The sequence below is a fragment of the Dromiciops gliroides genome, chromosome 4 (genome assembly GCF_019393635.1).
Source record: "Dromiciops gliroides isolate mDroGli1 chromosome 4, mDroGli1.pri, whole genome shotgun sequence".
NCBI lineage: Eukaryota > Metazoa > Chordata > Mammalia > Microbiotheria > Microbiotheriidae > Dromiciops > Dromiciops gliroides.
Window position 1 is genome coordinate 467,719,337 of NC_057864.1, and position 27,064 is coordinate 467,746,400.

Consider the following 27,064-nt stretch of genomic DNA (forward strand, 5'->3'; position numbering starts at 1 on the left):
GTAGGTGGCACAGTGGATAAAGCACAATACCTGGATTCAGGAGGACCCTGAGTTCAATTTGCCTCAGACATTGACACCAGCTGTGTGACCCTTGGCAAGTTACTTAACCTTCATTGTTCTGTAAAAACAAAACAAAAATAAGGAGGACTAGAGAAAAAGTAGTTCAGTCCATCCTGGGGCACAGCAAGCTGAAGAGGATCTGAGCTGTCTGGGAGTCAGGTTATACTTTAATGTGGCATCGCCTAGAATAGGACGGTAGAAATAAGGCCTGATCAGGTAATGAAGGAGCCTAGTAAACAGGGAGCAAAAGGGAAGCCAAGTGGAGGTGGGGTGCTGTTAGATTGAGAGAGCATGTTCGGGGTGCGTGGTTTTGGAGAAAATCTAAAGGAGGGAAGAATGGATGAGGATGGAGGGGATGGATTTTGTCTAAGCAGGAAGACTATTTGGTTTGAAGGAGACACAAATGTCAGGAGGGAGTAGGTACATCAGAGTCCATGAGTGCAAGAGGACTGTAAGCTGAGTTTTGGGGTATGACTAAGTGGAATTTAAAAAGGGACCATTTAGCAGTGGGGGTGCCAGGATAGAAAAGGGAGGATTTATTTGAACACACAGTTAATGTGGTGGTGGATATCCTCTGTTATTGTCTAATTGTAGCTGAGGATGCCTTAGTAACTTTGGGAGAAACCATTTTTTCTCAGAAATCATTAAGTGCTAGTGACTGAAGTTAGAGGAGAAAAAAGGGAATGAGATGATGGCATGGGTACACATATTCTTTTTTGTTAGAGAAGTGAAGTGATAACATCAGAGACATTGTCTTCTTCCTAGCTCTCAACCTTCCACCAAACTTCCCTGTTTCTGTTGAATATATTGCCATTCTTCCAGTTTCTTGGCTTAGCCTTAAATCTCCCTTCAGGGTCTGTCCTCCCTCTATCCAGTCAGTCAGCCAGGTTTATTACCTCTGCCTCCATGGTCTCTTGAATGGGTCCCCTTCTCTCCTCATACAACCCACTATCCTCGTTCAGACTCTCCTGCCTCTTCCATGGATTATAATGAAAGCCCTGCTCGTTGATTGGTCGTCCTGCTTCCATTTTCTCTCTTGGTTCATCCTCTACATGGCTGCTAAAATAACCTTCTTGGAGCACCATTTTCATATCCCTCATTACTGTGCTTAGAATCTTCAGTGCTTTTAAGACAGACTCCTCAGCCTGTCCCCATCTTGCTCCCACCTCACTCTCGGATAAACTCTCCTTCCCAGCCATCTGACTCCTGCTGCAACTTTGGTGTTCTCTCAGCTTGGCCTGGCTGTCCCTGGGCCTGGAGTGCCCTCTCTCCTTGACTCTACCTCATGGAATTCTCTACTTCCTTGAATGGGAAAATTTTCCCTAGCTCTCTTCCTTCCTCCTTGCCCAGCCCCCAGGAGTTTCGTGTTCTTGTTGCTCATAGAACACTGTTGTATGCTTACTGTAAGTATGTTTCATTTGCCTTCCCCAGTTAGAATGTAAGCTCCATGAGGGTAGGGGACCAATGTTGTCAGGGTATTACCTAAGTATACTCTGATACTTAATAAATGCTAGTTAAAACTGGATTAATGGGCCAGTATTTTTATAAGAGGTACCAAAAGTCACTCTTGACAAGGAGCAGGCTATGAGTTCATCTCTGGCCAAGCATTTTCACATGCCTGATTGACTCCTCCCCTCACACTTTACCTTGGTAAAATTGCTAAAGCCCCCATGCAAAATAAAGGTGGAGGGCTGTGGCTTTGTCTGCATTGATAATGTGTGTGAGGTTCCCTTCCCCAGGAAATGATGAGATTAAGACCTGATGAAAATCTCCTGAGTTGAACTGTGCCTATTGGTCCCAATTTCAATGGATTCCCTATGAAAGGTTTGCCTGAAGCAGTTTCTACATAATTACTGTATTAAGAAAAACAGTATCTAAATAAACAGAGAAACCTGTTTTCCTATAAGTAAATGAATTGCTGCTATACACAATGAAAGACCTTCATCAAACTAAAGGGCACCCTGGGAAGTTGGGGAATGTAGCAGCATCTCTATGAGGTTGGGCTTTGGGGTGTGAAAAATTCCCCTCGAATCCCTCTGTACCACCCCCTTTTCTCTACTACAAAGGCAGCCCCTAATTGAATTGTAAAGCTGCTCTTTGGGTTCCATCCCTCTGGGACAATTTCTGCTGAACTTCTTTTTGGTGACCCCACAAAGAAGCCCAAGGTCATCTAAGTCTGGGGCTTATTTGTCCTCAAAGGGTAGGCAGAATTTCAGTAAATTCTTTGGGAAATGGGGCCTCCTAGGGTGCCCTTGAGAGTGGATATGCTAGAAGGGAGAGTTTTAGGTTTTGTTCAGAGATAGGTTCTCATTTTGAGGACTGGGGATCTGTGCAAGGCCAAGTGACTGAAAAGAGGCTTTTAATGCAGGAACTCCATTGTGTGAGGACTGGCCCTAGTAGGAAAAGAAGCTGCACCCTTTGGTGCGATCAGCCACGTGTCAGTGTTGTCTGTGGTACCTGACCAACACAGGTTTCAAAGCAAGCCTGATTGGGGTGGGTGGAAGATTTCTCTGATCAGTGATGGCATATAGTCTAGTCTTAGACTGGAAAATAGAACCATCCAAGTATTTTTACCTAGTAGAATTAGCTCATTAGTAATTGGGCAACCTTGAATCAGGTAAAACCCCCACTTGGGCCTAACTGCATGTGGAAACTGGGCTGTGTGTTGGTTTCTGTTGGGATGTCTTGCTGAGTGCTTGGACCTTCCTTTCCTTTCCAAACATCCCTTCACTCCCCCATACAAAACAAAACTGGACAGGTTTTCCAGAGCTTTGACTGTTATTATGGACAAAATCTGTAATTTTAAATGGCCTTGTGCCTTGTACTTTGCCCAGTCTTTGAAACAACCTAAGGTTGTACATTTCCATTTCTTCCTTTTATATATTGGAAACATTGTCATTTTGAATGTTTCTCTTAGCTTAGTTATTTTTTTAAAAATGAAAAAAATTTTTTTTTCCAAATATAACTTCTGAAGTCTCTGTGCTTGGTAATATAGAGCAAGTCAATTCTCTCTGAGCAATCAGTTTACTAGCTGTAAAAATAATAGGATTAGACAAATTACCTGAATTCCCTTCCAACCCTAGAGCAATCAGGCTATATCTGTCAGTAGCAACCTATGTTCTTCTCATCAAATTTTTTAAAATAAGACTTTGTGTTCCAAATTCTCTTCCTCCCCCTACCCACAAGAACTCAAGCAATTCAATATAAGCGATACATGAGCAGTCATTACAAAACATTTCCACATTAGCCAGGTTGTGAAAGAAAACAGACAAAAACAAAACTTCAGATAAAGGAACTAACAAAAAAATTATGCATCACCCTGTATTCAGACACCAGTTCTCTCTTTGGTAGATGGACTGTATTTTTCATAAGACCCTTAGAGTTGTCTTGGATCATTGCATTGCTGAAAAAAACCAAGTCATTCACAGCAGATCATCTTACAGTATTGCTGTTATTTTGTATATGGTACATTTCACGTTGCATCAGCTCATGTAGGTCTTTTCAGGTTTTTCTGATAGCACCCTGGGCTGCTCATCATTCTTTTCATAGTAAACTACATTTATTATAGTACTTTAAAGAGAGATTTCCTTACAAAACCCATGAGGTTGATTCTTGCAACAGCAGTAATAAAAACCATTATATAGTACCCTTATATCTGACAAAAAGATTTTAGCTTAGTTCTTTTATTGTGGAAACAATCTTGAAATGTCATAAGTTAAATCTTTGGCCTACTTCCTACAAACTACATAGAGTTTTCTGAAGGTATCTGGGCACCTTAAAAATATTTATAGTTTTTTCCTCCCTCATCTGTATTTTCCATTATATCCTTTTCCTGCCCTTCCAAGTAACCCCCTTCTGCTATCCCTTATAACTAAAGGGGAAAAAAACAGTTCAGCAACAACCAACACCTTGAAAAAGTCTAACATTCTCTGCGGTGTTCCACACTCATGCTTCTCACCTCCACAAAGAATTGAAGGAGTCCCTTTTCATATCTTTTCTTTGGGGCCCCAGCATGGTCATTGTATTTTTAGGAAACTTTAGATGGGATATATGGGCAAAGATAACTTCAGTTTTTTCTTTCTAAATGGAAAACTTTAAAAATAGGAAAGTGTGAAATCTTACTTGTGTTAAAATTTTCCTTTGGTCCCTATTTTGTGAAGAAGTTTAAAATGGTTAGTTTTATTGTTTGCTGTTGCTTTGGTTTAGTCATTGGACTAGTTTTTAATTTTGTCATCTTTAGTCCCTTCCAGATATGCAGCACATTCAGGAAGACAACTTATCTTCCCCACCCTTGGGTCCTCCTAACTATCTACAGGTATCTAAAGACTCTGCCAGTACGAGTAGTAAGAACTCTTCCTGTGACACAGACGACTTTGTTTTGGTTCCACATAACATCTCGTCAGAGCACTCGTGTGAGTATCCTTTCTGTTGGTCACAATCGTATGTTAAGCTGGAGCACCTCCTCATCAGTAGAACAAGCTATTCTACTGCCTACAGGTCTCTGAAGTTTTTTACAACTCATAAGATAACTGTGTCTTATTCTGGGGCACCATTTGTTATTTACTAAAAGATTTGTAACTCTCCAGAATTACTCCTTTATCATGCTAGACTTATGCCAATTTTCTAACAAGGAAGAGTTAGTTTGGGATCTAAAGGTAGAAGGAAGCTTTGGAAGAAATGATTCTTTGTTCAAAGACAAAGGAGAATAGAAAAGGGAAAGGAAGGAGGATAGACTATAATATATAATAAAGGAAAGGAAGGGAATAATAAGCATTTATATAGCACTTACTATGTGCCAGAAACTGGGCAAAGTGCATCACAAATACTATTCCATTCGATCCTCACCACAACCCTGGGAGGTAGGTGCAATTTATTATTTATTTTTTTTGGTTGGGGCAATGAGGGTTAAGTGACTTGCCCAGGGTCACACAGCTAGTAAGTGTCAAGTATCTGAGGCTGGATTTGAACTCAGATCTCCTGAATCCAGGGCTGGTGCTTTATCCACTGCTCCACCCAACTGCCCAATTATGATGCAATTATGATCCCCACTTTACTTGATGTGGAAATTGAGGCAATCGGGTTAAGTGTCTTGCCCAGCATCACACAGTGTCTGAGGCTAGATTTGAAGCCCCTCGCTCTGTGTACTGCACCACCAGCTGCCTATGGAAGTTAACAAGAAAAGGAAAATGAAATTTAGGAAAGCCAGCAAACCAGGATTAGTATATCATTACAAAGGATACATTGGAAAAAGAACTTTGAAGGTGACAAGGGAACAACAAGTTACCTTTTGTACATTTTGAAAATTTCAGGAGCTCACTGTACTTCTGCCTTTGACTGACTTAGATTAGGTCCCCTCCACAATCACCACAGCATGATGAAGTACCTGGGTAATCAGCCCCTTCCAGTGTGGTGAGGCTGGTCTCCTTGAGTCTTACGGACATCGTTAATGCAGTTGTTAATGCCCTTTCCAGCTTGACCCAGCCAACCTTTGGTGACTGTGGTGATGGTAACTAGGAAGATACACAGAAAGTAGTGTAACGCTGAGCACTGACATTGCATGCCCGCCCTCTCACTTTTCTTTCCATCGTGTCTGTTACCACTTTCATCCTTTTCAGAATTTGACAAAGGATGGTTAAAAGTAGGAAAGGAAGCCTGGTGTAACACTAACATTCTAGGAATGCCTTTGCAGTGTACACAGGTATGCTGATGTGGTTGGCAAAACAGGTGAGTTAGAACAAGTCTTAGCTGTTAAAGAACTCACTCAAACCATCCTCAGGCAGGAAAATGGATTCTTATAAAAACCAATAATCAAATCACTAGTGTCTGCAGACAGCTATCCTAGATTTCTTAGGGAATTTGCACATGCCATTTTCACCTTTAGATATGAGAAAAGGGCAGAAGTCCCAGATAAAGGTAAATGTTATATCACTTTTAAAAGAGACTAAAGTGTTATCTTAGATGGTAGTCTGGTCAGCTTAGTATTTGATTGGTAGATGCAGGAACAAATTGTTAACAATTTCGCAACTGTTAAGAGCAGAAAAAGATACCAGAACCAATGTCATGGCTTTGTTAGTGCAAATTATGCCAGGTTCAATTAAATACAATCTTCACCATGATATGTGATATCAAGGGAGGGATCTCAAACACAATCTGTTGAGGAAAATATCAGACTCATGTTCCATATTCTCATTGATAAGCTAGGAAGGCACCATTTTAATTATACTACAGTGATAATTGTGAGTGAAGCAAAGGGGTGGTTATAATAGCATTGATTTGGGTAGACATGTCACGTTTCTTGCATGGGAGGTCCTGGGATCCATCTTTGTGTTTTTTAAAAATTTAAAATGCAGAGGCAGCTAGGTGGCCACAGTGACTAGAGCACCAGCCTTGGAGTCAGGAGGACCTGAGTTCAGATCCAGCCTCAGACACGTTTACACTTACTAGCTGTGTGACCCTGGGCAAGTCACTTAACCCCAATCGCCTCACCAAAAAAAAAAAATTTGCTATTTTTTGTTTTTATATTGTCTAAATGTCCCCCTTTATTTCCCTTTCTGTCCCAGACAGCCATTCCATATAACATAGCGTATTTATAAAAAGAAAAAAGAATCTGCAGAACCATTCATCTAAATTGAAAAAAATCTGAAGGAAATACATGCAGTGTTCCTCACCCAAGTAACTCCTACTCCTACCTCTATAGAGTGGGTAGGGCCATCTTCTCCTAGCATTTCTTTTTTTTTTTCCTAGCCCTTCCCTCTCCCCGCCCCCTGCCTCCCCCCCCCCCGCCCCCGCCCATGGGCAATGAGAGTTAAGTGACTTACCCCAGGGTCAACAAGCTAGTAAGTGTCAAGTGTGTGAGGCCGGATTTGAACACAGATCCTCCTGAATCAGGGCTTGTGCTTTATCCACTGTGCCACCTAGTTGCCCCCCCCTAGCACTTCTCAAGAGGCTTGTTCCTTCCACATACTTTGTCTGTAGGTCTTGTCTGTATTGTTTTCCTGGCTCTACTTGCTTCCTTTTGCATCAGTTCATGGCGTCTTGCACCTCCTTGGGGTGTAGGCCCTAGTAGCAGATCTCTGCCTCAAAGAGTACAACATTTTGGTGACTTTATTTGGATAACTACAAATTACTTTCCCAAATGGTTGTACAGTTCCCATCTCCACCCCAAGGCAATGGTGTGTCTATCTTCCCACAACCCTCTTTGACATTGACTTCCCATATTTTATCCTCTTTTCTGGTTTGCTGAGTATGAGGTAAAACCTTGGTTTTTTTTGATTTGCATTCATCTTATTATTAGTGAATTGCGGCCATTTCTCATAGTAAACAGTATGCAATTCTGTCCTTTGACTACTTACATATGGAGAATAGCTTTTGGTTGTGTGGAGTGTATGTATGTGCTGTGTGTGTGCTGTGTGTGTGTGTGTGTGTGTGTAAACACAAATGCACACACATATATATATTGTGTGTATATGTATGTCTGTCTTAGATACCTAGTCCTTGAGAATCTGATACAAAGATTTTTTCCTATTTTATTGCTTTCTTTTTTCCTATCTTAGATGGATTAATTTTTTTTTGTGGGTAATAAAGGTTTAAGTGACTTGCCCAGGGTCACACAGCTAGTAAGTGTCAAGTGTCTGAGGCCGTATTTGAACTCAGTCCTCCTGAATCCAGGGCTTGTGCTTTATCCACTGCACCACCTAGCTGCCTGATTAACTTTTGTTTTCAGAAGCTTTTCAATTTAATGTAATTAAAATGATTCTTTTATCTTTTGTAATCACCTTCTTTGGTTAAAAATTCATCTTCTATCCTTTGCAGTGAAGGTATATGATTGTTTTTCTCTTCTCTTTTTTTTTTAAATGGTGTGATCTTTACTATTCGGTTTATAAATCCCTTTTGAACTTATTGTATGATAAGGTGTAAGATGTTGGTCTAAACCTAATTTATATGAGAACAGTCTTTCCACATTTTCTAAGTAGTTCTTATCAAATAGAGAATTTTATTGATTAATTAGATGAAGAAATTTGCCAGTGATATCAAATAATTTGGAAGACAAAAATAAAATTTAGAATGGGAAAATTGGAGATCAGGTGAGATTAGTAGGGTAGGTACAAGCAGTATGTTTTAGTAGTAGAAGACTGATCAAAATGTAGTAAAGGCAGACACTGACCAGGCACAAGTAAGGTAGGAGAATGCCAGAGGTTAGAGTTAACCATAAACCAGATTAGTGTAATTGACTGTTTATCTTTTATCAATGTGCTTATATTCATATTGATATGTGGATGGGTTAGTCGCTAATGAACGTCTAGAAATAAAAGGTCCTAATTTCAGCTTTATTCCTTTCTGCTTTTTTAATCTTAAAAACCAATTTCATTTGCCTTCTATTCATTTTATTACCTACTGAAATTTGTCAGACTGTGTCTGATATTATAATCAGTGTTGCCCTGCCATGGCAGGCTTCTGTTTTAGAGTGTCCTTGGAATTGCTCTTCATTCAGAGAAGAATCTAATTTTAGTGGCAAGCTTGCTAGGTAGTATGGTGGGTAGAGAGCTGGATTGGACGTCAGGAAGACCTGACCTCAGAGACTTACCATGTGTGATCTCTTTACAAGTCACATGAACTGCTGTGTGCCTTACTTCCTCACCTATGAAATGGGGATAATAAAAGCCTCTGCTTTGCCAGCTAATTGTGAGGATCAAATGAGGTCATATGTAAAGCACAGTGCCTAGAAATCAGCGTTTACCCCATGTAAACGCTCATTCTTTCCCTCCTCCCCCTGGCCCCAGGATCACACATTTTGTACAGGTCGTTTTTAGAAATAATTTATGTTGAGCATTTTAAGGTCTCACAAAGTGTGTGTGTGTGTGTGTGTGTGTGTGTGTGTGTTCTCATTTAGCCTTTTAACCATGTTGAGCAAGTGGTGGGTATCCCTGGTTTGTAGATGAGGAAACACAGGTTCTGAGTGGGTTACTGTCCTACCCCTGCAATCACATGAGTAGCTAAACAGTGACAGGCCCAGGAGCGGAACTTGGATCCCATCAGCATCATGTCCAGTTCTCTTCCCAAAGTGCCCCACTGTTTGAGTCCATGCCTCTTGTGTACCATAAACTTTACCAAGCTTGACATGTGACACTGTTTTAACAATAGCAGTAAATACGATAGAAAAAAAAATAGGAATAGAATGGTTCAGTCTGCATCTAGATTCCATAGTTCTTTTTTTTTCTGGATTTGGAGAGCATTTTCCATCATGAGTCCTTTGGAGAACTATATTGGACCATTGTATTGCTGAGAAGAGTCAAGTCTATCACAATTGATCAACACACAGTGTTGTGTCTGTATACAATGTTCTCCCTGGTTCTGCTCATCTCACTCAGCATCAGTTCTGTAAGTCCTTCCAGGTTCCCTCAGAAATCCGCCTGCTCGTCTTTTCATACAGCACAATAGTATTCCATTACATTCATATACCACACTTGTTCATCCATTCCCTGATTGTGGGCATCTCCCCTCAATTTCCAATTCTTGCACACGAAAAGAGCAGCTCATACATGTACATGTGGGTCCTTTTCCCTTTTTTATGATCTCTTTGCGAAAAAGACCTAATACTGGTATTGCTGGGTCAAAGGGTATGCAAGCTTTATAGCCCTTTAGGCATAATTCCAATTGCTCTCCAGAATGGTTGGAGAATTCCACAACTTCTACAAGGAAGGCCTGAGAAAATATAGCTTGGCCACAAGTTTGACTCTAATTCCCAGACGAAATGAAGCTAGAGTTTGAATCTCATTATAAACAAAATGAGAGCTTTAGAGGAAAGAGTTGAAGAAGAAATGAGAATCTTAAAGGAAAGACTTGGAAGGAAAATCAATAGCTTGGTACAAGAGGCTCCCTAAAACAATATTGTTTAGTCAAAACACTAAAAAAAAGTAGAAGAAACTATGATGTATCTCATCAAAGACATAAACCTATAAAACAGATCAAGGAGAAAAAAATTACAAAAATTCATTCAACTCCTGGAAAGGTATGATCAAAAAAAGGACCTGGATTTTATTATTTCAAAAAATTATGAATAAAAACTACCCAGGACCTATTAGAATCAAAGGGCAAAGTGAAATTAAATCCACTGTCAGCTACTGAAAGAGATCTCTAAGAGGAAAATTATAAGGAATATTGCAGGAAAAAACCCAGTGCTCTCTGGAAAAAAGGGTTCCGGTACCAAGGAGAGACAGGCACACATCAAATTTGGCAGTTGCTACTATAGAGGTGAAAACTTGGAAGCAATATTCCAAAAGGCAAGAAGAAACAGGCCTATTACCCAAAATATTTATTTAGCAAACTGAATGTAGGGGGCACGTAGGTGGTGTTGTAGGTAGTTAAAGCACCCGACCCTGGATTCAGGAGGACCTGCTCCTGGCCTCAGACACTTGACGCTTACTAGCTCTGTGACCCCTGGGCAAGTCACTTAACCCTCATTTCCCCGCCCAAAAAACCCCAGAACTCAAAACTGAATGTTGTCTTCTGGGGGGAAAGGGAATCATTGATTTTTGTGTTCTTTTCATTTACATTATTTGATTGTTGTGTACATACAGTATATGGTTTTCCTGGTTCTGCTTCCTGAATTTTATATAAGTACACATAGGTTTTTCCATGTTTCTGAGTTTCTTATAACTTTGTTTATAAATAACTTATTAGTTATTAAATAACTATTTGTTTATTATTTTGCAGTAACATATTAGTCACATACTAAAATTTTGTTTTCTGTTCCCTAGTCGAAGGATGTCTATCTACTTTGTTTCTCATTTTTTTGCTACCACAGCAAATGATACTGTGATATTTTTTTTTTGAGGGGCATATAGGGACCTTTCTGTTTTTGACCTCCCTTGGTGTCTATATGCCCAGCAGATGGATGTTTGTATCAAAGAGTATGTAAAATTTAACACATGATCTTTCTTCAAATGATTCTTGGGGCACAATACAAATGTACTTAATAGCATGATATTGATGGAACAAGCCTCCCACTGGGGTTCCTGGCATGCCCAAATTAATGGATAATTGCTTACAAATGCCATTGTGGCTCCAGACATGGGTGTGACAGGATTTGCTGGCCATCTATATTATCATGTTAGTGTTTATTCTGCACTTAAGGCTTCCAAACCCACCTAGTCCAGTAGAACCTCTCTCCAGTGTTCCCATCAGTGCTGCCTTTGCCCATCCCTGAGTTACCCGGACAGCTGAGTTGTGGCTTAGGAGGGATTTTGGATTGTGACCAAAGTAGCAAAGGCCAGTAGGGAGAGTTAATAGGATAGACACAGCTCAAGGAGGATCTCAAGCTGAGGACATGAACTCGGGTTGGAAGTGTACATTCTAGCTTTCCGAAAGTAGGGTCTCATGGAAGTCCACAATAAACTGAGGTTAAGATGGGTTCTTAAGGGCTTTGCCAAAGAGCATTTTGTCACATGGCCGAGTCCTATGAAGAGCTGCATCCTCAAACTTTTTGGCACACAGAGATTCATTCTTTGATGCAAACTGTGGACTTTAGTTTGTCCCCACCAAGGTCACCCCTATTTGCTAAAAGGGATGAAGGTGAAAGATTGTTGGCAGAATGGGGAAGGCCATAGGCTTGCAAGACTAGGTTCTGGATTTTTAAAGGGTAGGAAGAAGGACTGCTGCATTCAGATAGACTATAAGCATTGGTAGGTGTTTCAGGGGACCCTTATTAACACTTCATTGACTCCTTCATTCCATCTTTTTGTGTTAACATTTAATCTTTCTTGATTTCTGAAAGAAAATAATTTTAAAGAAATACCAGGTAGGAGGCTGGGGAATCGCATTCTTATTCCCCTGAATTTGCTGTGACATGGGCAAAGTGTGGACAATACTGGTTTTTTAAAGTGTGGTGGTCTCTTTTTGCTGCCATTTCCAAATTCCCTTTTACTTTATGTGGTAAACTTAATCTGCAAGTATCTATTCACTTCCTATTTTGTGCCAAGCACTAACATTGGTTTGGAGTTGAAGGACTTGGGTTCTTTGATATTACTGCCTGGGTGACTTTTAGGCAAGGCCCTGAAACCTCTCCCTTGACTTACATGTAGTAGGAGGTAACAGAGCCTCCCCTGACAAATGGCCACTGTGCGTGATCGTTCAGTCACCACTGGATGGGGAGGGACGGCTGCTAAGACTGGGCTACTTTTTGGGCTTAACTTTTTTTTCCCCCTCTTTTTAGATGATATGCCCTATGGGAACTGCTGGACAGACGGGTCTTCAAGCGAGTTCTTGGTGTGTGGAGGAGGGTATGTTTCAACAGATCATTACCAGAATTTTCCGAATATTTTCTACATTTGTGGCCCAGGATCTAGTTTTTTTGGGAATAGTCACATTGCCAAGGTGCTGGGTTTTTTCTTTTTTCTTTTTAATTTGAAACTGGAAACTCATCCACATCAGAACAGCAATGTGAATATTTGAAGTGCGTTAACAAAATGGCTTTTTTCTGCCACATTTATTTTTCTCACCTTTTTATCATAGTGTGCATGTGCCTCTTTTTTTTTTAAACAGTCTTTTAACTGTTTCTGGGAGCCCAGGAACATTACAAAATCCTTGTTCAAACTCTACTCGATGTAGCCCTTTTAGCTCAGCTACCAGGTAGGTGTATGTGGGGTGCCTAGTCTTAAGAAAAATCTAAAGTTTAGGTATTGGATCATTCCAGGGGGTTTTCATGTAGTAACTGCCTAGTCATAATAAAAATAATAGCTAGCCTTAACATAGTGCTTTCCGGTTGGCAAAGCACTGTATATATTATCAGATCCTCACAACCACCCTGGGAGGTAGGTGCACTCACTGTACAAATAAGGAAACTGAGGCAAATGAAGGTTGTGATTTGCTCAGGGTCACACAGCTAGTAAATGTTCAAAGTTGGATTCTAATGCAGATTTTTTCTGATTTCAGGTTCATTGTTCACGGCACAGCCACCACTAGTTGAGTTACACATAAAGTGACTTGAAAACTTTTCGTTATCACCATACACCATTTTTCTTTTGTGATAGAATTTTAGACAACACTTCTGTTTTTTGTTTTCTTTTGGTGAGGCAATTGGGGTTAAGTGACTTGCCAGGGTCACACAGCTAGTAAGTGTTAAGTGTCTGCAGGCCGGATTTGAACCTCAGGTACTCCTGACTCCAGGGCCAGTGCTCTATCCACTGCACCATCTAGTGCCCCTAGACAACACTTCTGGCTTACACGAGACTGTGTTGAAATTTACTCAGGGTGAAAAATAATCATGTGGTTTATTTTTACTTTCTTCTTAGTCTTATTAATAACTTTAAAAAACTTTACTGAATAAAATAATCTGCCCCTTCTCAAAAAATTAGGAAGTATACTTACGTTAACTGCTAGGTCATGGATTTGAATGCCCCATTGTTTAGTGTGAGCTGGTCAAGATTTCATTAATTCCTAGCCTAGAGGAGGTGTGGTTAAAGTCTTTCAAGGTGCTGCTCCACAGATTGACTTAGGAGGACCACAGACTCAGGACCTGTGGTAGTGACTGGAGACATTCTGCTCTTGGCTCCTGATATTACATCTGAAGCCCCAGCATGTGAACTGACTGCCCAGAGGCACAGAGTGTGATCAATTGCCAGGCCAAGGGTTTTTGCGTGGGTCCCTTGATCCCCAGTCCAAGCTCTTTTCACTCTCCTTGCATGCAGCCCTATGGCTTTGCTGATAGGGCCTAGTGCCTTTCACTAATAGAGCAAGCCCTTTACGAGAGGAGGGTTCTAGATTAGTGGGCACTGCTTGTGAAGTCAGGGACTTTGTAGGTTCAGGGTCAGCCTCTGGAACCCTCTGGCAGTGCCTGGTAGGTCACCCTCAGGACTAACATAGAAGTGGTTGGATAGGTGTTGATCTATATCAATAGGGGAGTTCTTCAGACCAGGGAAATCTCAGGTCTGCTGCTTGCACCCCCCCCCCAAAAGGTTAAAAGTTTACAGTAGATTAGTACTAGGAGTGTTGGTGCCGATGGTGAGTAATTAGAAAGCCCTGTTTAAGACATTGCATTATTTCAAGTAGTGTTTAAGATGATATTAGAAAGTAATATTTGAGTTAAATTCATGGATTCTCCATCCACTTCTTCAACATCTTATGACAGTGTCCATAAAGTCAGTGTCTTCTAGTGTCAGAATGCTTAGTGGATTACTGTAGCATTTTCTTTAATTTTATCTAAGAATAATCTTTAAACACCTTTAAAATTTTTGCAATTAAAAATGGGTTTTTATTAATGTTTTGGGTTACATGGTTTCCTAGAGAAACATATATCCCTATAATTCGGTCATGGTGTGGCAATTAAAATTTTTTTATTTGTTTAGTCATTTATTTATTTGTTACTTTCATTTAATTATTTATTCACTTCATTTGTGATTTGTTGCTGGGCAGTGAGGTTAAGTGACTTGCCAGGGTCACACAGCTAGTAAGGGTCAAGTGTCTGAGGCCAGCTTTGAACTCAGGTCCTTCTGAATCCAGGGTCAATGCCCTATCCACTGTGCCACCTAGTTGCTCCGTGGCAATCAAAATTAAGGTAAACTGAGGCATAATCTCCAAGTAGAATTATTAGAAAAGTGTGAATTTGCCAATAAGCAAAGTCTTAGCAAGCTAAGACCTCAAATGGAGGCTGACGTTCATTTTTTACTAGATTGAAAGGAGAAGCAACACAGAAATAAAGGCAGCATTATCGATGGGGAAGACAGTGTGATTGTTTACAACGTCAGAAGCTTCCCTAGTCTAGGGGAACAATATGATCAGCTAGAAATCAGGAATGTGGGGCTATTGACAACCTATCCTTCCTTCTTGCTAGGGAATTCTGATTGATTGAGTCCACCTGCAATAGTAACCAATGGGGGACAGCTAGGTGGCACAGTGGATTAAAGCTACCAGCCTGGATTCAGGAGGATCTAAATTCAAATTTGTCCTCAGAGACTTGACACTAGCTGTGTGACCCTGGGCAAGTCACTTAACCCTCATTGCCCCGACAAAAAAAAGCAAAAAAAAAAAAAAAGCAGCAGCAGCACAGCATAGTTCATTGAATTAGAGCCAAACACTAAGCCCTTGCTGATACTAATTCTAGGATATTTGTAGGAAAGGCCAGGACACTACTTGGGCACTCTGAATACTTTTTATCTTGTTAGCACCATGATCAACAGTGGTTGGGGAGGGTTCATCATTGAACAGTTTCAGATTTTTATTTTTGTAACAATCTAGCTTCAAACATTTTCTGTTTTTCCATCCAAAAGACATCATGGCACAGTGAAAAGAGCTTGGAACCAGAAGGCCTGGGTTCAAATCCAGTGCCTGTGACCTTGGACAAGTCATTTAACAGCCTGGATCTCAGTTTCCTCATCTGTGAAATGAGGGTGTTAGACTACGTGACCTGAGGTTCTTTCCAGCTCTAGACTGGTGATCCTGTGGTTCTAGACTGGTGATCCTGTGGCTCTAGACTGGCGATCCTGTGGTTCTAGACTGGCGATCCTATGGTTCTATCCATTATGTTAAGACCAGAGGGAAAAAAAGAAAGCCATCAGTGTAGTCCTTCTGCTTGGTTGCTTGTTGCAGGCTCTCGTTGGCTAGAATGGTAATGACTTCAGGCATGTGTTCCTGTTAGTGGTCAGGAAACCTTCATGTGTCTGTGGGATCACTGGTGGGGGTCCTGGCATTGTTGGAGATCTCACTGCTCTGTGCGGTCATAGCAGAAAAATTCAAAAGTCATTCTTTGGTAGCTAAGCACTTAGCAGTGACTCTGATAACAGACACAGTCCTCTGCTTGGTATGTCGCATACTCGGTTACTGGACTGTAACCTCTCTAGAGAATGCAGGGGCACCTTGCACACCTAATCACAGGGGACCATAATGAAGGTCAGCACCCTACAACTGGCTTTTGATAATAAAGCCATTGAACTGGAAACGAAAGTGCTTCCCTGTTTCCAGTTTCCAGTAAGGTACAGATGTCATGTTTACCAAAATATGAATAACTATTGAGTTCTTACTCTTAATACTTAAAAGGTAAAGAATGTTTCTCTGATGTTTGAAGTCTATTGATGGGTTCTTTTAATTTGGAAAGAGTGATAAAACATTCAAGTGGTTCGATAAACATTATCTCATCACACTTCAGTGTACAGATGCCATTTCTTGTGGTATTTGAATGTGTCTTGTTCTAGTTGATCCTGTGGGGAAGAGGGGGGATTCACAAAGCTTTACTGGGAAAGGAAAAAGCTTGGCATGCTTTCCTGTTCACATGGTGTTTTTTGTTCCTGAGCCTTGGTGAATTTCCAAGACTTGCTTTGGGATTAGAAATTAAAACTGGAAATGTGACATTATCTTAGGTGTGATACGACATGCATTGCTGATGGTGATTTCTTTAATAGACTTTTCTACATTTATTAAAACTGAGGAAGGAGGTAAAATCCTTGGGCCTAATGGTACGTAACTCACATAATTAGACAATAAAGCAGCATGTGGGGTTTTTAAAGTGAGGAATCATACAACATGTTTTGTAATCTTGAGAAATTCTGAGGTCCTTGGGACATCTTGCTTATTAACAACTTTTTGTAAAACACTCTGCTCCCTCTTCGCTTTTGAACTTCTGCTCTTTTGTGCAGTAGATTTTCCTAGAACTATTTTGCTCTCTCATAATGTGTAGAGGTCTGCCAGAGGGAGACATGGAGTTAGCCTACTTAGGTATTTTTCCCATTACTGTGTGTGTTTGGTTTTTGGCTGTTCACATCACAGCCCTTGGTCTTTAGTGAGGGTTGGAAGAACATTTTTAAAATGACAAGAACACAATGAAACATTTAAGTTTTAAAGTCATCATGTTTAACTTGACACATATAGAATGTTAAATCCTTAAAGGCCAATGATGGTTGAAGTGAGAGAAGCTTTCTTGCAGCATTTTTCTTACCTTGGCAACAAATTGTGGTTGCAGACCGTGTCAGCCCTCTCCGTCACCGCACAGTGAAACAGCCCCTATTCCAGTGCCTACTCAATTAAGGAATTATCAGCGGATTGAGCAGAACCTCTCCTCGGCCAGCCCTGGGACAGTCCCCCATGGGTCTCCAAGGTGAGTGAGTTATTTCTGTGGTTGGTTTTGCCTTTAAAGTTGGATTAGTCGCTATTCCAGATGGTGGCTGTTGGCTTGGCTTGTCTTGTGAAGCATGGCTTTATGGAAAGATTGAGTCCCCTTTTGTTCTGCATTGGTCATTCAGCAGCGCCGCAGACCCACGGGCTGCTCTGTTGAGCTGCCTCTGTTTTGAAGCTTCTCTTCTCAGTCTGATTCACCTAGTGCTTGCTGTGTGGGTGCCGGGTGGTTTTTGCATTCATTTTCCTTCTCATCCTGGTCCTGTGATAGTGTTTGAGGACAATCTCAGCCCCAGGCCTCAGGCTGTGGTCCTGAGAGTCACTCCCAGAGCAGGGGCTGTTAGCCTAAAGAGAGGTTCTTATCTTCACAATGAAATCTCTTCAGGTGCTTGTCTTGATCGCTAAACTAAGTACCCTCTAGGCTCCACACCCAACCTTACTAATACTCGTAAGACTTGGGCATTTCACCGCAGTGGCTTCCATGATTCTGGTCACAGAGAACTTGTGGGTTCAAAGCCGTTTGAGGCAGTGGCCAGAGCTTATCCCACAGGGTCCAAGACCCTAGCTCTTCCATGCCAGGGCTTGGTCCTAGGATTTCTGATAGAGTCTCTGTTCTACTATCCTCTCTGGATAGATCACTCCCTTCTTTGAGCCTCAGTTTCTTCATTTGTAAAATAAAAGGTTGGTCTAGAACACTTTTCAAGTACCCCTTCAGTGCTTAGTGCTATGGGTTTACTTATGTCAGGGATGAAGAGAGTTTCCAGCACATTTACAGTCATCTATATTTCACCGAATGGTCATAGAAGTTGGCTGGCTCTCTCTAGAAAACTGAGCCCGGCGCCGGTCACAGATTGGCTTGGTTTTCTTGCCCCTTCTAAACAGATCCTGTGTTGTTGCCACGTGTGCCGTCAGGGGGTCATGGACTCCTTTCTAGAGTTTCTGTTTCAGGGTTAAATGACATTGTATGTTTGGGTGTTTTTTTCACTCATGTGGGCTTAGTGTGATGGCAGTAAAACATGCAGTTATTGATTCTCTTGTGTTCAGGTAAGGAGATGAAGTTCATTGCCTTTCACCCACTTGATCAGCCTTTTCTCCTTGGTGCTTCTTCCCTCTAGGTTTTTGGGATACTTCTGCCCTGTTTTTCCTCCCAGTTACTTGGCTGCATCTTAGTCTCTTTCTGCTGGATTCTCATTCAGGCAGGAACTGCCAATGCGAGTTGTCTCATAGAGCTTTGCCTTGGGCTCTCTTCTGTTCTCTATGCTATTTCACTTGGTGATTCATCCTTGCTCCTTGATGGATTATTGATGCTTCTCACTATGTGCTTATCCAGCCCTGATCTCTTTGCTGACCTACAGTCATCTTCACCTGGATGACATGCTATCTCACTGTGGTCCAATTCTGAGCATCATTTCTCTCATTTCTCCCTGGCAGGCTGAAGCCTTTCGACCTTCCAGACTTCTCTTATTGTTGAGGGCTAGGCTCATGACCTAGGAATCATCCTCTCACCTCCCATATCCAAGCTATTGCAAGGCCCTTTCAATTTGACTTTGTATCATCCCTCAAAATATACCCCTTTCCTCTGACACTGCCCCCACCCTGGCGCCGGCCCTCATCACCTCATTCCTGGATTATTGGAATAGCCTGATGGTTGGTCTGCCTGCCTCAAGTCTCCCCATTCCCTTTCATCCTCCATTCTGCTACTGAACTGATTTCCTAAGGTGCATATCTGACATCCAGTGAACTTGAGTGGCCCCCTCTCAACTCCAGCAGTAAATATAAAAATACTCTATTTGGTGTTCAAGCCCCTTCATAACCAAGGCTCCTTCCCCCGCTCGCCCCCACTTTCCACTCTTCTTACAACTTCCTAACACATCATCTGTGATGATCTAGCAACACAGGGCTCCTGGCTGTTCCCTTGAACAAGACAACTCCGTCTCTTGGCCTCCTAGGCATTTCCACTGGCTGTACCTGCACCCTTGGCATGTTCTCCTTTCTCTGCCTCTCTACGCATATACAGGAATCCTTCTGATCCTCTTGAGTTTCTTAGCGCCCTCTCCTCTGTGGATGATATTCTCTGGCCGAGCCATCACTTTTCTCATGTCATCTTCTCCCAGGGCTGGGGCCCTTTTGCTTTCTTTGCATCACTAGCCTTGAGCACAGTGGCTGGCACATTGTAAGTGCTTAATGAAACATGTATTGCACACTAGGTCATAGGGGCTTTTCTTAAAATCCATCTTTTAAAAAACCAACAACAAACTTTTCAGATCTGCAGTGGTGCGGAGATCGAAACCAGCCCTTTGGGCTTTCTGAAGATGGGTTCCTGCTCTCCAGTACCTGCAGACACAGTGCAGGACTGCGGCGGCGGAGGCTGTCTACAGGCTCCTCCAAGGCCATACATCCCTTCTCCATTAGGTAAGGAAGGCATCGGGAAGCTTATCCTGAGTGATAGCTGTGTGCCTGCAGGAGCATTTTATGCATGTGTGTTTAATTTGATTTCTAACTGTGCAGATCGCATAGCGCTAGAGCTAGGTATATTTAAAATCCTAACTTACCTGATGTTTGAGCGTTTGCTCTATGTTTCTGTTGGTGAGAGAACAGTCAAGCCTTTTCTGTTTTTTTGTCCCTTATAGTTGGCACCATCCCTGAACAGCTTGCCACTGCTGTTGTGGACAGCTCAGGCTCATGATTCAAGGCAGCAGAAATTCTTCAGGTGGGTTACGTTAGCCAGGGGATTAAATGCCATTCTACAGGTTGATTTCCCCCCCCCCCCCCCAGTCATGTGGTCAGAGTAGAAATGACCATGCTTTTTTTGACCCCTTCAGTTTTCAGCACTGATGTGTGCCATCTTTGGTTTATCTTCATATACAGCTCCTTATCTCACTTTGGGTGTCATCACTACTCCAGGAAAGTGACTCCTGGGTACCAAACATCATGTCCACAGGATTCTCTCATTCAGACAGTGATAAATGATGTGGAAAATGAACTGTGGGTCTTGATAGTGGTCTGACTGCTGTGCAAAATGTGATCTCCCAGCATTCTGTGGTGCGGGAAACCTGGACATTACACTGTTAGTTAACCAGTTATTTCATTTGTCCCTGGCTCAGTTTGCTCGCTACCAGTAGAGGCAGTACCCGGAGTGTCCTCTGAGAACACTGAGCACCATGTGAATTAGCCAGATGTTTTGGTGAGGTCAGAGCAGCATATCATGGACAGACAAGACATTTTCATCATTGTCATTTTAGTCCTTAGACTGAACCCATGGGTCTGATACTTGTAGTGCTGTAAGATGTTGCTCCTTGTGTTCTACCCTTCTCCCTGGTTCATTTTTCTTCACAGGTTCTCCGGTACCACCATCACAGACACCGCAGTCTCTTTTGTTGGGTGCTAGACTTCAGAGTGCCCCGACGCTCACTGATATCTACCAGAACAAACAAAAACTTCGAAAGCAGCATTCTGACCCTGTGTGCCCGTCCCATGCAGCATTTGGTTATAGCTACTCACCACAGCCAAGTAGGCCAGTCAGCCTTGGGACCTCCCCCACCAAGCACACGGGATCTTCTCCTAGGAGCTCTGATTGGCTATTTAAAACTCCTTTACCAACAATCATTGGCTCTCCCACTAAGGTTGGATATGAAAACATACTATAAGTTGAGAAACAGGGTAGTACTTCACCCACAGCTTCCATCTTTTAGCATGTGATAAATGGAAACGAATAGGCATTCTTTTAAAACCACCTTAAATGTGTTTGTCTAGGCCACAGCTCCTTCCAAGATCCCTAAAACCCAAGCATCTTCCAATTTGCTAGCCTTGGTTACTCGTCAGGGACCAACAGACATGCCAGCTAAAGATGTGAGTGACCCACCGAGAGTTCTCACATTTTCTCTCAGCCCAAGGAAGTGAAAGGCAGGTGGCTGAGCCTCACACAGCAAGACCACATTTGGCAGGTAAAATATTCAGTAACAGCATTAACATTTTCCCTTATAAAAATTATAAGAGTTTAATAAACATCTTGACATCCTGGGGGTATGATGTGAAGTCTCTTCTGTGCACAATTTAACACTTCTGAAAATGACAGGTGTGTCACACAGTAGTGACTGCCTGGACCTCTTGCCCATCCTATTTTTGTTTGTTGTGGTGTTGGAAATTTGTTTCCACCCTACAATTTTTTAGCATGTCCTCCCTTCCCACCATGAGGAACTGACCTGTTTTGTGGCTTACTTTATAGCCTCAGTATAAGCCTTAATTTTATTTTTGGCATTCTGGGTAATTTTTTTTTTTTCTTAGTGAGGCAATTGGGGTTAAGTGACTTGCCCAGGGTCACACAGCTAGTAAGTGTTAGTGTCTGAGGCCGGATTTGAAACTCAGGTACTCCTGACTCCAGGGCTGGTGCTCTATCCACTGCGCCACCTAGCTGCCCCATTCTGGGTAATTTTTAAGATCAAGTATTGTCTTTTCCATTGATAACATTACTGTCCTTTTGTAGATCCGTAAGTACAGGGAAATTGTCAGATCAACAAGTGAAGACACCCTTAGGTGGGCAGCTGTATCAGGGCAGCACAGACAGCCTCAACACAGAACGACCGATGGATACAGGTGAGACGGATCAGGTTTCTTTGTAGATGTAGAAGTTATACAGTACTAGCGGATTTTTAATTTGTTCATCTCTGTCTTCTGCCTGGCCTCACAACTATCAACCCATTGTTTTGGTTATGGTTCTAGCACTGGGAGAAAAAAGTTAAGCAAGACTTATAGTAAAGATCACTCTGAAGAACATAGCCAATGTTTTACTCAGATTTAAAGTAAAAATTACACTTTCTTATCAAAACAATGGCACTGCTGGAGAACAGTGGAAACAGTTTTCTTTATTACCTGACAAGTTGGATTCATCTTCACATTTCTCCCAAGGTAAATGTTCCCTTAAAAATGTGTATTAAACAAATCATCAGCAAAGACTCATAAGTAAACTTCCATTACAAGCAAAGCATGTAGGAATTTTTTATACAGAAAGATCTTTTTATGATTTTTTTAGGGTAAAGTTCTAGCAGGAAGATTGCTGAGCCAAAGGGTTTGGGTTTTTTCGTGACACTTTCCAAAGTGTCTACACCTTTCTAAGCTCCTCTGGGGGCATGCTGATGAACCAGCATTAAGCCATGTGCCCAGCCTGGGATTGGGCACTGGGGATATCAAGACCCTAGTGATGTCATCCCTCTTTTGAAGGAGCTGACCTCCAAGTGTCAGTTTCCCTGCCAAGAGAGGACACCATCAGTTTTTGCTGTTTTTGTCTTTTTGAAAGGCCTCCTGTGTAGATTGCTTAAGGTGCCTAACTGGGGCTGCTCGTGGCCCTAAGTGTGTTGATTTTGGAATCTTTGTGCCCAGGCCCTGATTATCTTTCTCTGCCATTGATCGTTAATACTCTTCCTTCCCAAGGCCTTGCACTCTGTCTACAGCATGTTCCCTCTATCACTTGTTGACGTCTTCTGCTTACCGGCCTCCAGGTAGTCTTGGTTTTCCCAGTATCTTCCAGTGTTTCTATTAATCATTTCTGGGATATTTGACTCTTTAATTCCCTTCTCACTCATTTACTTCATTTCCAGTTCACCCCCACACAGGCATCTTCAGCCTGCCTCATCCTTAGAACCGTTCACCTTTCTGAGATATTATAGTTTCCTCCCCTTTCTCTGAGTCTCTCATGCTCAGTGTGTCTATTGGCCTCATCTTGTCTTTTTGACTGCAAGATCCATGAGGTCAGGTCTCTCACTGGTTAGCAGTTAGTGACTGTAACATGGCGTCACTTAGTGCTTGTTCAGGCTCTGACAGCCTGTGCTCAGCGAGGCAGGGAAGGAGCCTGTCCTCCCACAGGTGGCCCGGGTTTGAAGGCGTTTCTGATTCTCCTGGCTTTGTCATTGTGGGCATGGTACTGGGTAATACGTCTCCGAAAGGGTTGTTGTGCATGGAGAAAGTGCTGGATGGGGATCAGAAGGTATGGTTGGCTTTGGGCAGATCCCTTAACGTCTCAGGGCCTCGGCCCTCTCATCTGTGGGATGAGAGATTGGATCAAATGCCTCTAAATTTCTGATCCTCTTATTGTTATTCTTGGCATAATTTAGTTGCATGACAGATTTCCTTTCCTTTGACTACATCTGTATGGATGATAAGGTCTGTTGTTAGATCTTGAGAGACAGAAAAAAATTTGAAAATTCTCTTGCTTGGCCAACATTGTGTTTATAATCCTATCTCTAAGAAAATGCAAAATTTGGAAATTGAATTCAGTTTTGTTAGAGATAGCATGGTATAGTAGAGGGCTGGACTTGGAGTCTGGGGACCAGGGTTCAAATCCAGGTTTCCAAACCTTATTAACTATGCAGCCAACCCATGGGGAGAATTATGTCGCTTCACATCTCCAGAATGTAAATAATGCATGCCCTTGTGTATCCTGCACAAGGTTGTAGTGAGCAAAGTGCTCTCTCTGGAAGCCATTATTGCAGTGTACATTTGTGGGGATTATGGGGATGAGTCCACAAAATGTAAAAAGTAGAGAATAAGTTCTTGATTGTAATCTACTTAGAGAATCTGTTTGGCCAGCCGCATCTTTCTGCTGACTTGGCTTTTCTCCTCCTTTAATAACGTAGTGTTGCACCCATTGTTTTGGAAACTATAAGCCAGGGCCCCTGGCTGCTTCTCTCCACAGTTGTTAAAGCCATAACTCACTTTTTGTGAGTCTTAATTCTTCTTTGACTCTTCCATCCCCATCTCTGCTTCTTTATTTGTGATGTTGTTGAGATTTGAAAAGTTTTCTCAGTAAGAATATTTCCAGTTTCATGTAAATTAAGAACAGAACACACACACACCCATTTTCAACTTTTTAAGACAATATATACCAAGGCAAAACCACTGCCTCTTTACACTCAGCCTAATACATAGCCAAAAGTCATGCTTTTAGTACTTGACTCTGATCTTCACCATGAGTCAGAGCATTCTTCAAGGTATTTCTGGGTATAGTGTTTGTTACCATGTTGGAATCTGTTGCTTAAATAGCAGTGGTTGACAAGTATCAGTTTTGGCCCTCTAGTACTGTGGTCTCTCAACCAATAGGAACACCTAACCTGATGCTCACCCTGAGCTACAAGCAGGGTTGTTAGGTGCTTACCCCCAAAACATCCCTTTTCTCCTCCCTTCTTCTACCAAACCCTTTCATAGCTGGTCTGGAGACAACAAATGAGGGAACGGGGCATATTTTTCAGTAGTTAGGAGTTAGTCATTTTTACACCAATGGCTCTTGGTTCTCTTGTAGATGATTCCATGTTTCTAGAGTCCTCAGACGCCTGACTCTTTTTTGTTTGTTTGCTTTTGTTTTTTTGGTTTTTGCAGGGCTAATGAGGGTTAATTTAAGTGACTTGCCCAGTCACCACAGCTAGTAAGGTGTCAAGTGTCTGAGGTTGGATTTTGAACTCAGGTCTTCCTGAATCCAGGGCCGGTGCTTTATCTACTGCGCCACCTAGCTGCCCCTGACACCTGACAAATAGAAAAAGGCAGTTTGTGCCTCAGAAAGAGGTCAGGCTGTGTTCTGTCTGGCTGTCCTTGACAACGCATGTGAAATTTGACTATAATGTAACTTGGAGCTAGTTCAGTGTGGATTCCTTAAATTTGCACTGACAGAATTCTTTCTGAAGGGGAGATTCTGAAAAAGGACTTTCCGCTTGGGGCCTTCAGTGGCCTAAATTTATACCCCAGCTTCCTTTTATTTTTAGAATAGTATAGGAAAAGGGGAGAGAATATCCTGGGACGTGTGGTGGGCATCACCATGAGATGCCAAAGCCTGTAAACTTCTCTGTGGGCCTCAAGGGAAAAAATGTGCCTCATGCCCTCATTTGTAGTCTCCAGACCAGCTATGAAAGGGTTTGGTAGAAGCGGGGAGAAAAAGGATGTCTTGGGGATAAGCGCTGAACAACCCTGCTTGTAGCTCAGGGTGGGCATCAGGTCAGGTGTCCCCTGTGGGTTGAGAGACCCTGGTGTGCTGAGGCCAAGCAGGATGGTAGACAGTAAGTTTCTGGTTGTTTGGGGATGAAAGTTTCTTCTGGAGGAATGAATGTGTTTTAATAAGGTCAATGAGGAAAACAGCTTATTTGATGGCATTTCACTTAAAGGCCATGGTCAGCAGGCAGATTTATTCAGTAGTCCAGGAGAGCCGTCAGCGGGCCTCAGCAGCCATTTGGTTGTGTCCAGATGCTGTTCTCTGATTATTCTCTAGTGGCAGTCGACTCGTGCTTGTGCTGCTCCATGGGTATTACGAAGTCCTTTCTGGCCATCATCTCACCTTTGTCTCCATCTTGACCTTCTAGAGGCACAACCATGACCAAGGAACCCCACTGACCCTGCACACCTTCTTTCTAGGAGAGTGGGCTAACACTAGAGCAGCTCGTGCTTGACCAGAATCACACACCTTGTGCCCTTCTCTTGTAGCTCCTGCAGGGGCCCTTTGGCGTTGTTCTGGGACCTCCTGGGGCCACCGGGGCAAGTTCTAGGGCTGTGATGTTCACAGTAGGCTCTCCTCCCAATACTGCTGCGCCTCCTACTTGTACCCAGATGGTTCTTCGTACAAGGACAACCTCAGGTGAGCCATTGCTTTCCTGTGCTAGGCTTTAGATAGGTGCGGTACCTTCTTGACAGCTTTAGATGGTTCCAGCTTAGACCTGAGGTAGAGGGTGCTGCTGGGTGTTCTAGTCCAGTTTGCTTCTCTGGACCTTCTCTTGCATTTTTTTTTTTTTTTTTGGCGGGGCAATGGGGGTTAAGTGACTTTTCCAGGGTCACACAGCTAGTAAGTGTCAAGTGTCTGAGGTCAGATTTGAACTCAGGTCCTCCTGAATCCAGGGCCGGTGCTCTACCCACTGCACCACCTAGCTGCTCCCCTTCTCTTGCATTTTACAACGAGGAAATGGTCGTGTGTAGTCAGCGTCCCTCAGCATTCTAAAAGTGTGGGGCAAAGGCCTTGTATTTTAACATGTGAATGATCTGTTGATGGAGTAATTCAAAGGATAAGTGTGCAGATTTTGGCACTGCAGATCTTCTGTGGAAGGCTCTGCAAAGTGATAGTTGTACCAGATACCAAGGTGTCATTGCAAGCAATTTTCTCCCTTTGGGGAAAAAGTTTTTTCTTAAGATTTTGCCCAGGATTCAGTGAGATTTCCAATTTTATGAAGATAGAATTGTGTATTTTCCCTCTCTTTTCTCATTTGATATGGCTGGACTCACTGGTTCTTTTTTGGCTTTAGTCCTATGACGTTTAATAAGTAGATGAATTAATTAGCCCTGGGAGACTCCAAAGTGTTTTCTGTTTTCACCTAGTTGGATCAAACAGTTCTGGCGGGTCTCTCTGCTCCACCAGTGGCCGTGTCTATATGGGCTCCCCTCCTGGCATTTATATGGGTTCTTCTCCTCCGGGAGCAGAGGCAGCGCCAAGCCTGAAGTACACACCTTATGGGACATCGCCTCCCAGCCTGGAGGGCTTTATCACTTTTGAAGCTCCAGAACTTCCAGAGGAAACTCTCATGGAGGTAGGGAAAAGGATGTTTTGGAATTTTAATGTTATATTTAATACAAATTAGAAAACGCACTGCTGAGTAACATGTGGGAGCTTTCCCCTTTTTTCTAACTTTGTCTTTTTAATCCAAAAATGCAGCTTAATTCTTTTCTGAATGAAGTAGATGTGATCTTCTCGAATAAAAGCTAGAGCTATAGAAGACGTCTACAGAAGACCATAGGTGGCTCTTAGTTATTGAGGGAAGAACCAAAGAGTTGCCCAGCACCAAAAAAATGTACTTCTTATTTTCATGATTTGCTCTTCTCTGTAAGAGAGGGAAAACACACACACACACACACACACACACACACACACATGCATATTCAG

The 27,064-nt window shown here is 42.3% G+C and overlaps 1 protein-coding gene across 1 annotated transcript in view; it reads left to right on the forward strand.

Moving 5' to 3' along the window:
- ULK2 (unc-51 like autophagy activating kinase 2) overlaps nt 1–27,064 on the forward strand; it is a 75,052-nt gene that overhangs the window by 35,069 nt on the left and 12,919 nt on the right. Inside the window, 15 exon segments of the mRNA XM_044001272.1 lie at nt 4,301–4,472; nt 12,272–12,338; nt 17,009–17,143; nt 19,425–19,444; nt 19,447–19,572; nt 19,791–19,814; nt 19,817–19,870; nt 20,497–20,783; nt 20,914–21,021; nt 21,023–21,074; nt 21,077–21,104; nt 21,644–21,753; nt 22,274–22,289; nt 25,638–25,771; nt 26,503–26,711. Coding sequence (XP_043857207.1) covers nt 4,301–4,472; nt 12,272–12,338; nt 17,009–17,143; nt 19,425–19,444; nt 19,447–19,572; nt 19,791–19,814; nt 19,817–19,870; nt 20,497–20,783; nt 20,914–21,021; nt 21,023–21,074; nt 21,077–21,104; nt 21,644–21,753; nt 22,274–22,289; nt 25,638–25,771; nt 26,503–26,711 — 1,542 coding nt within the window.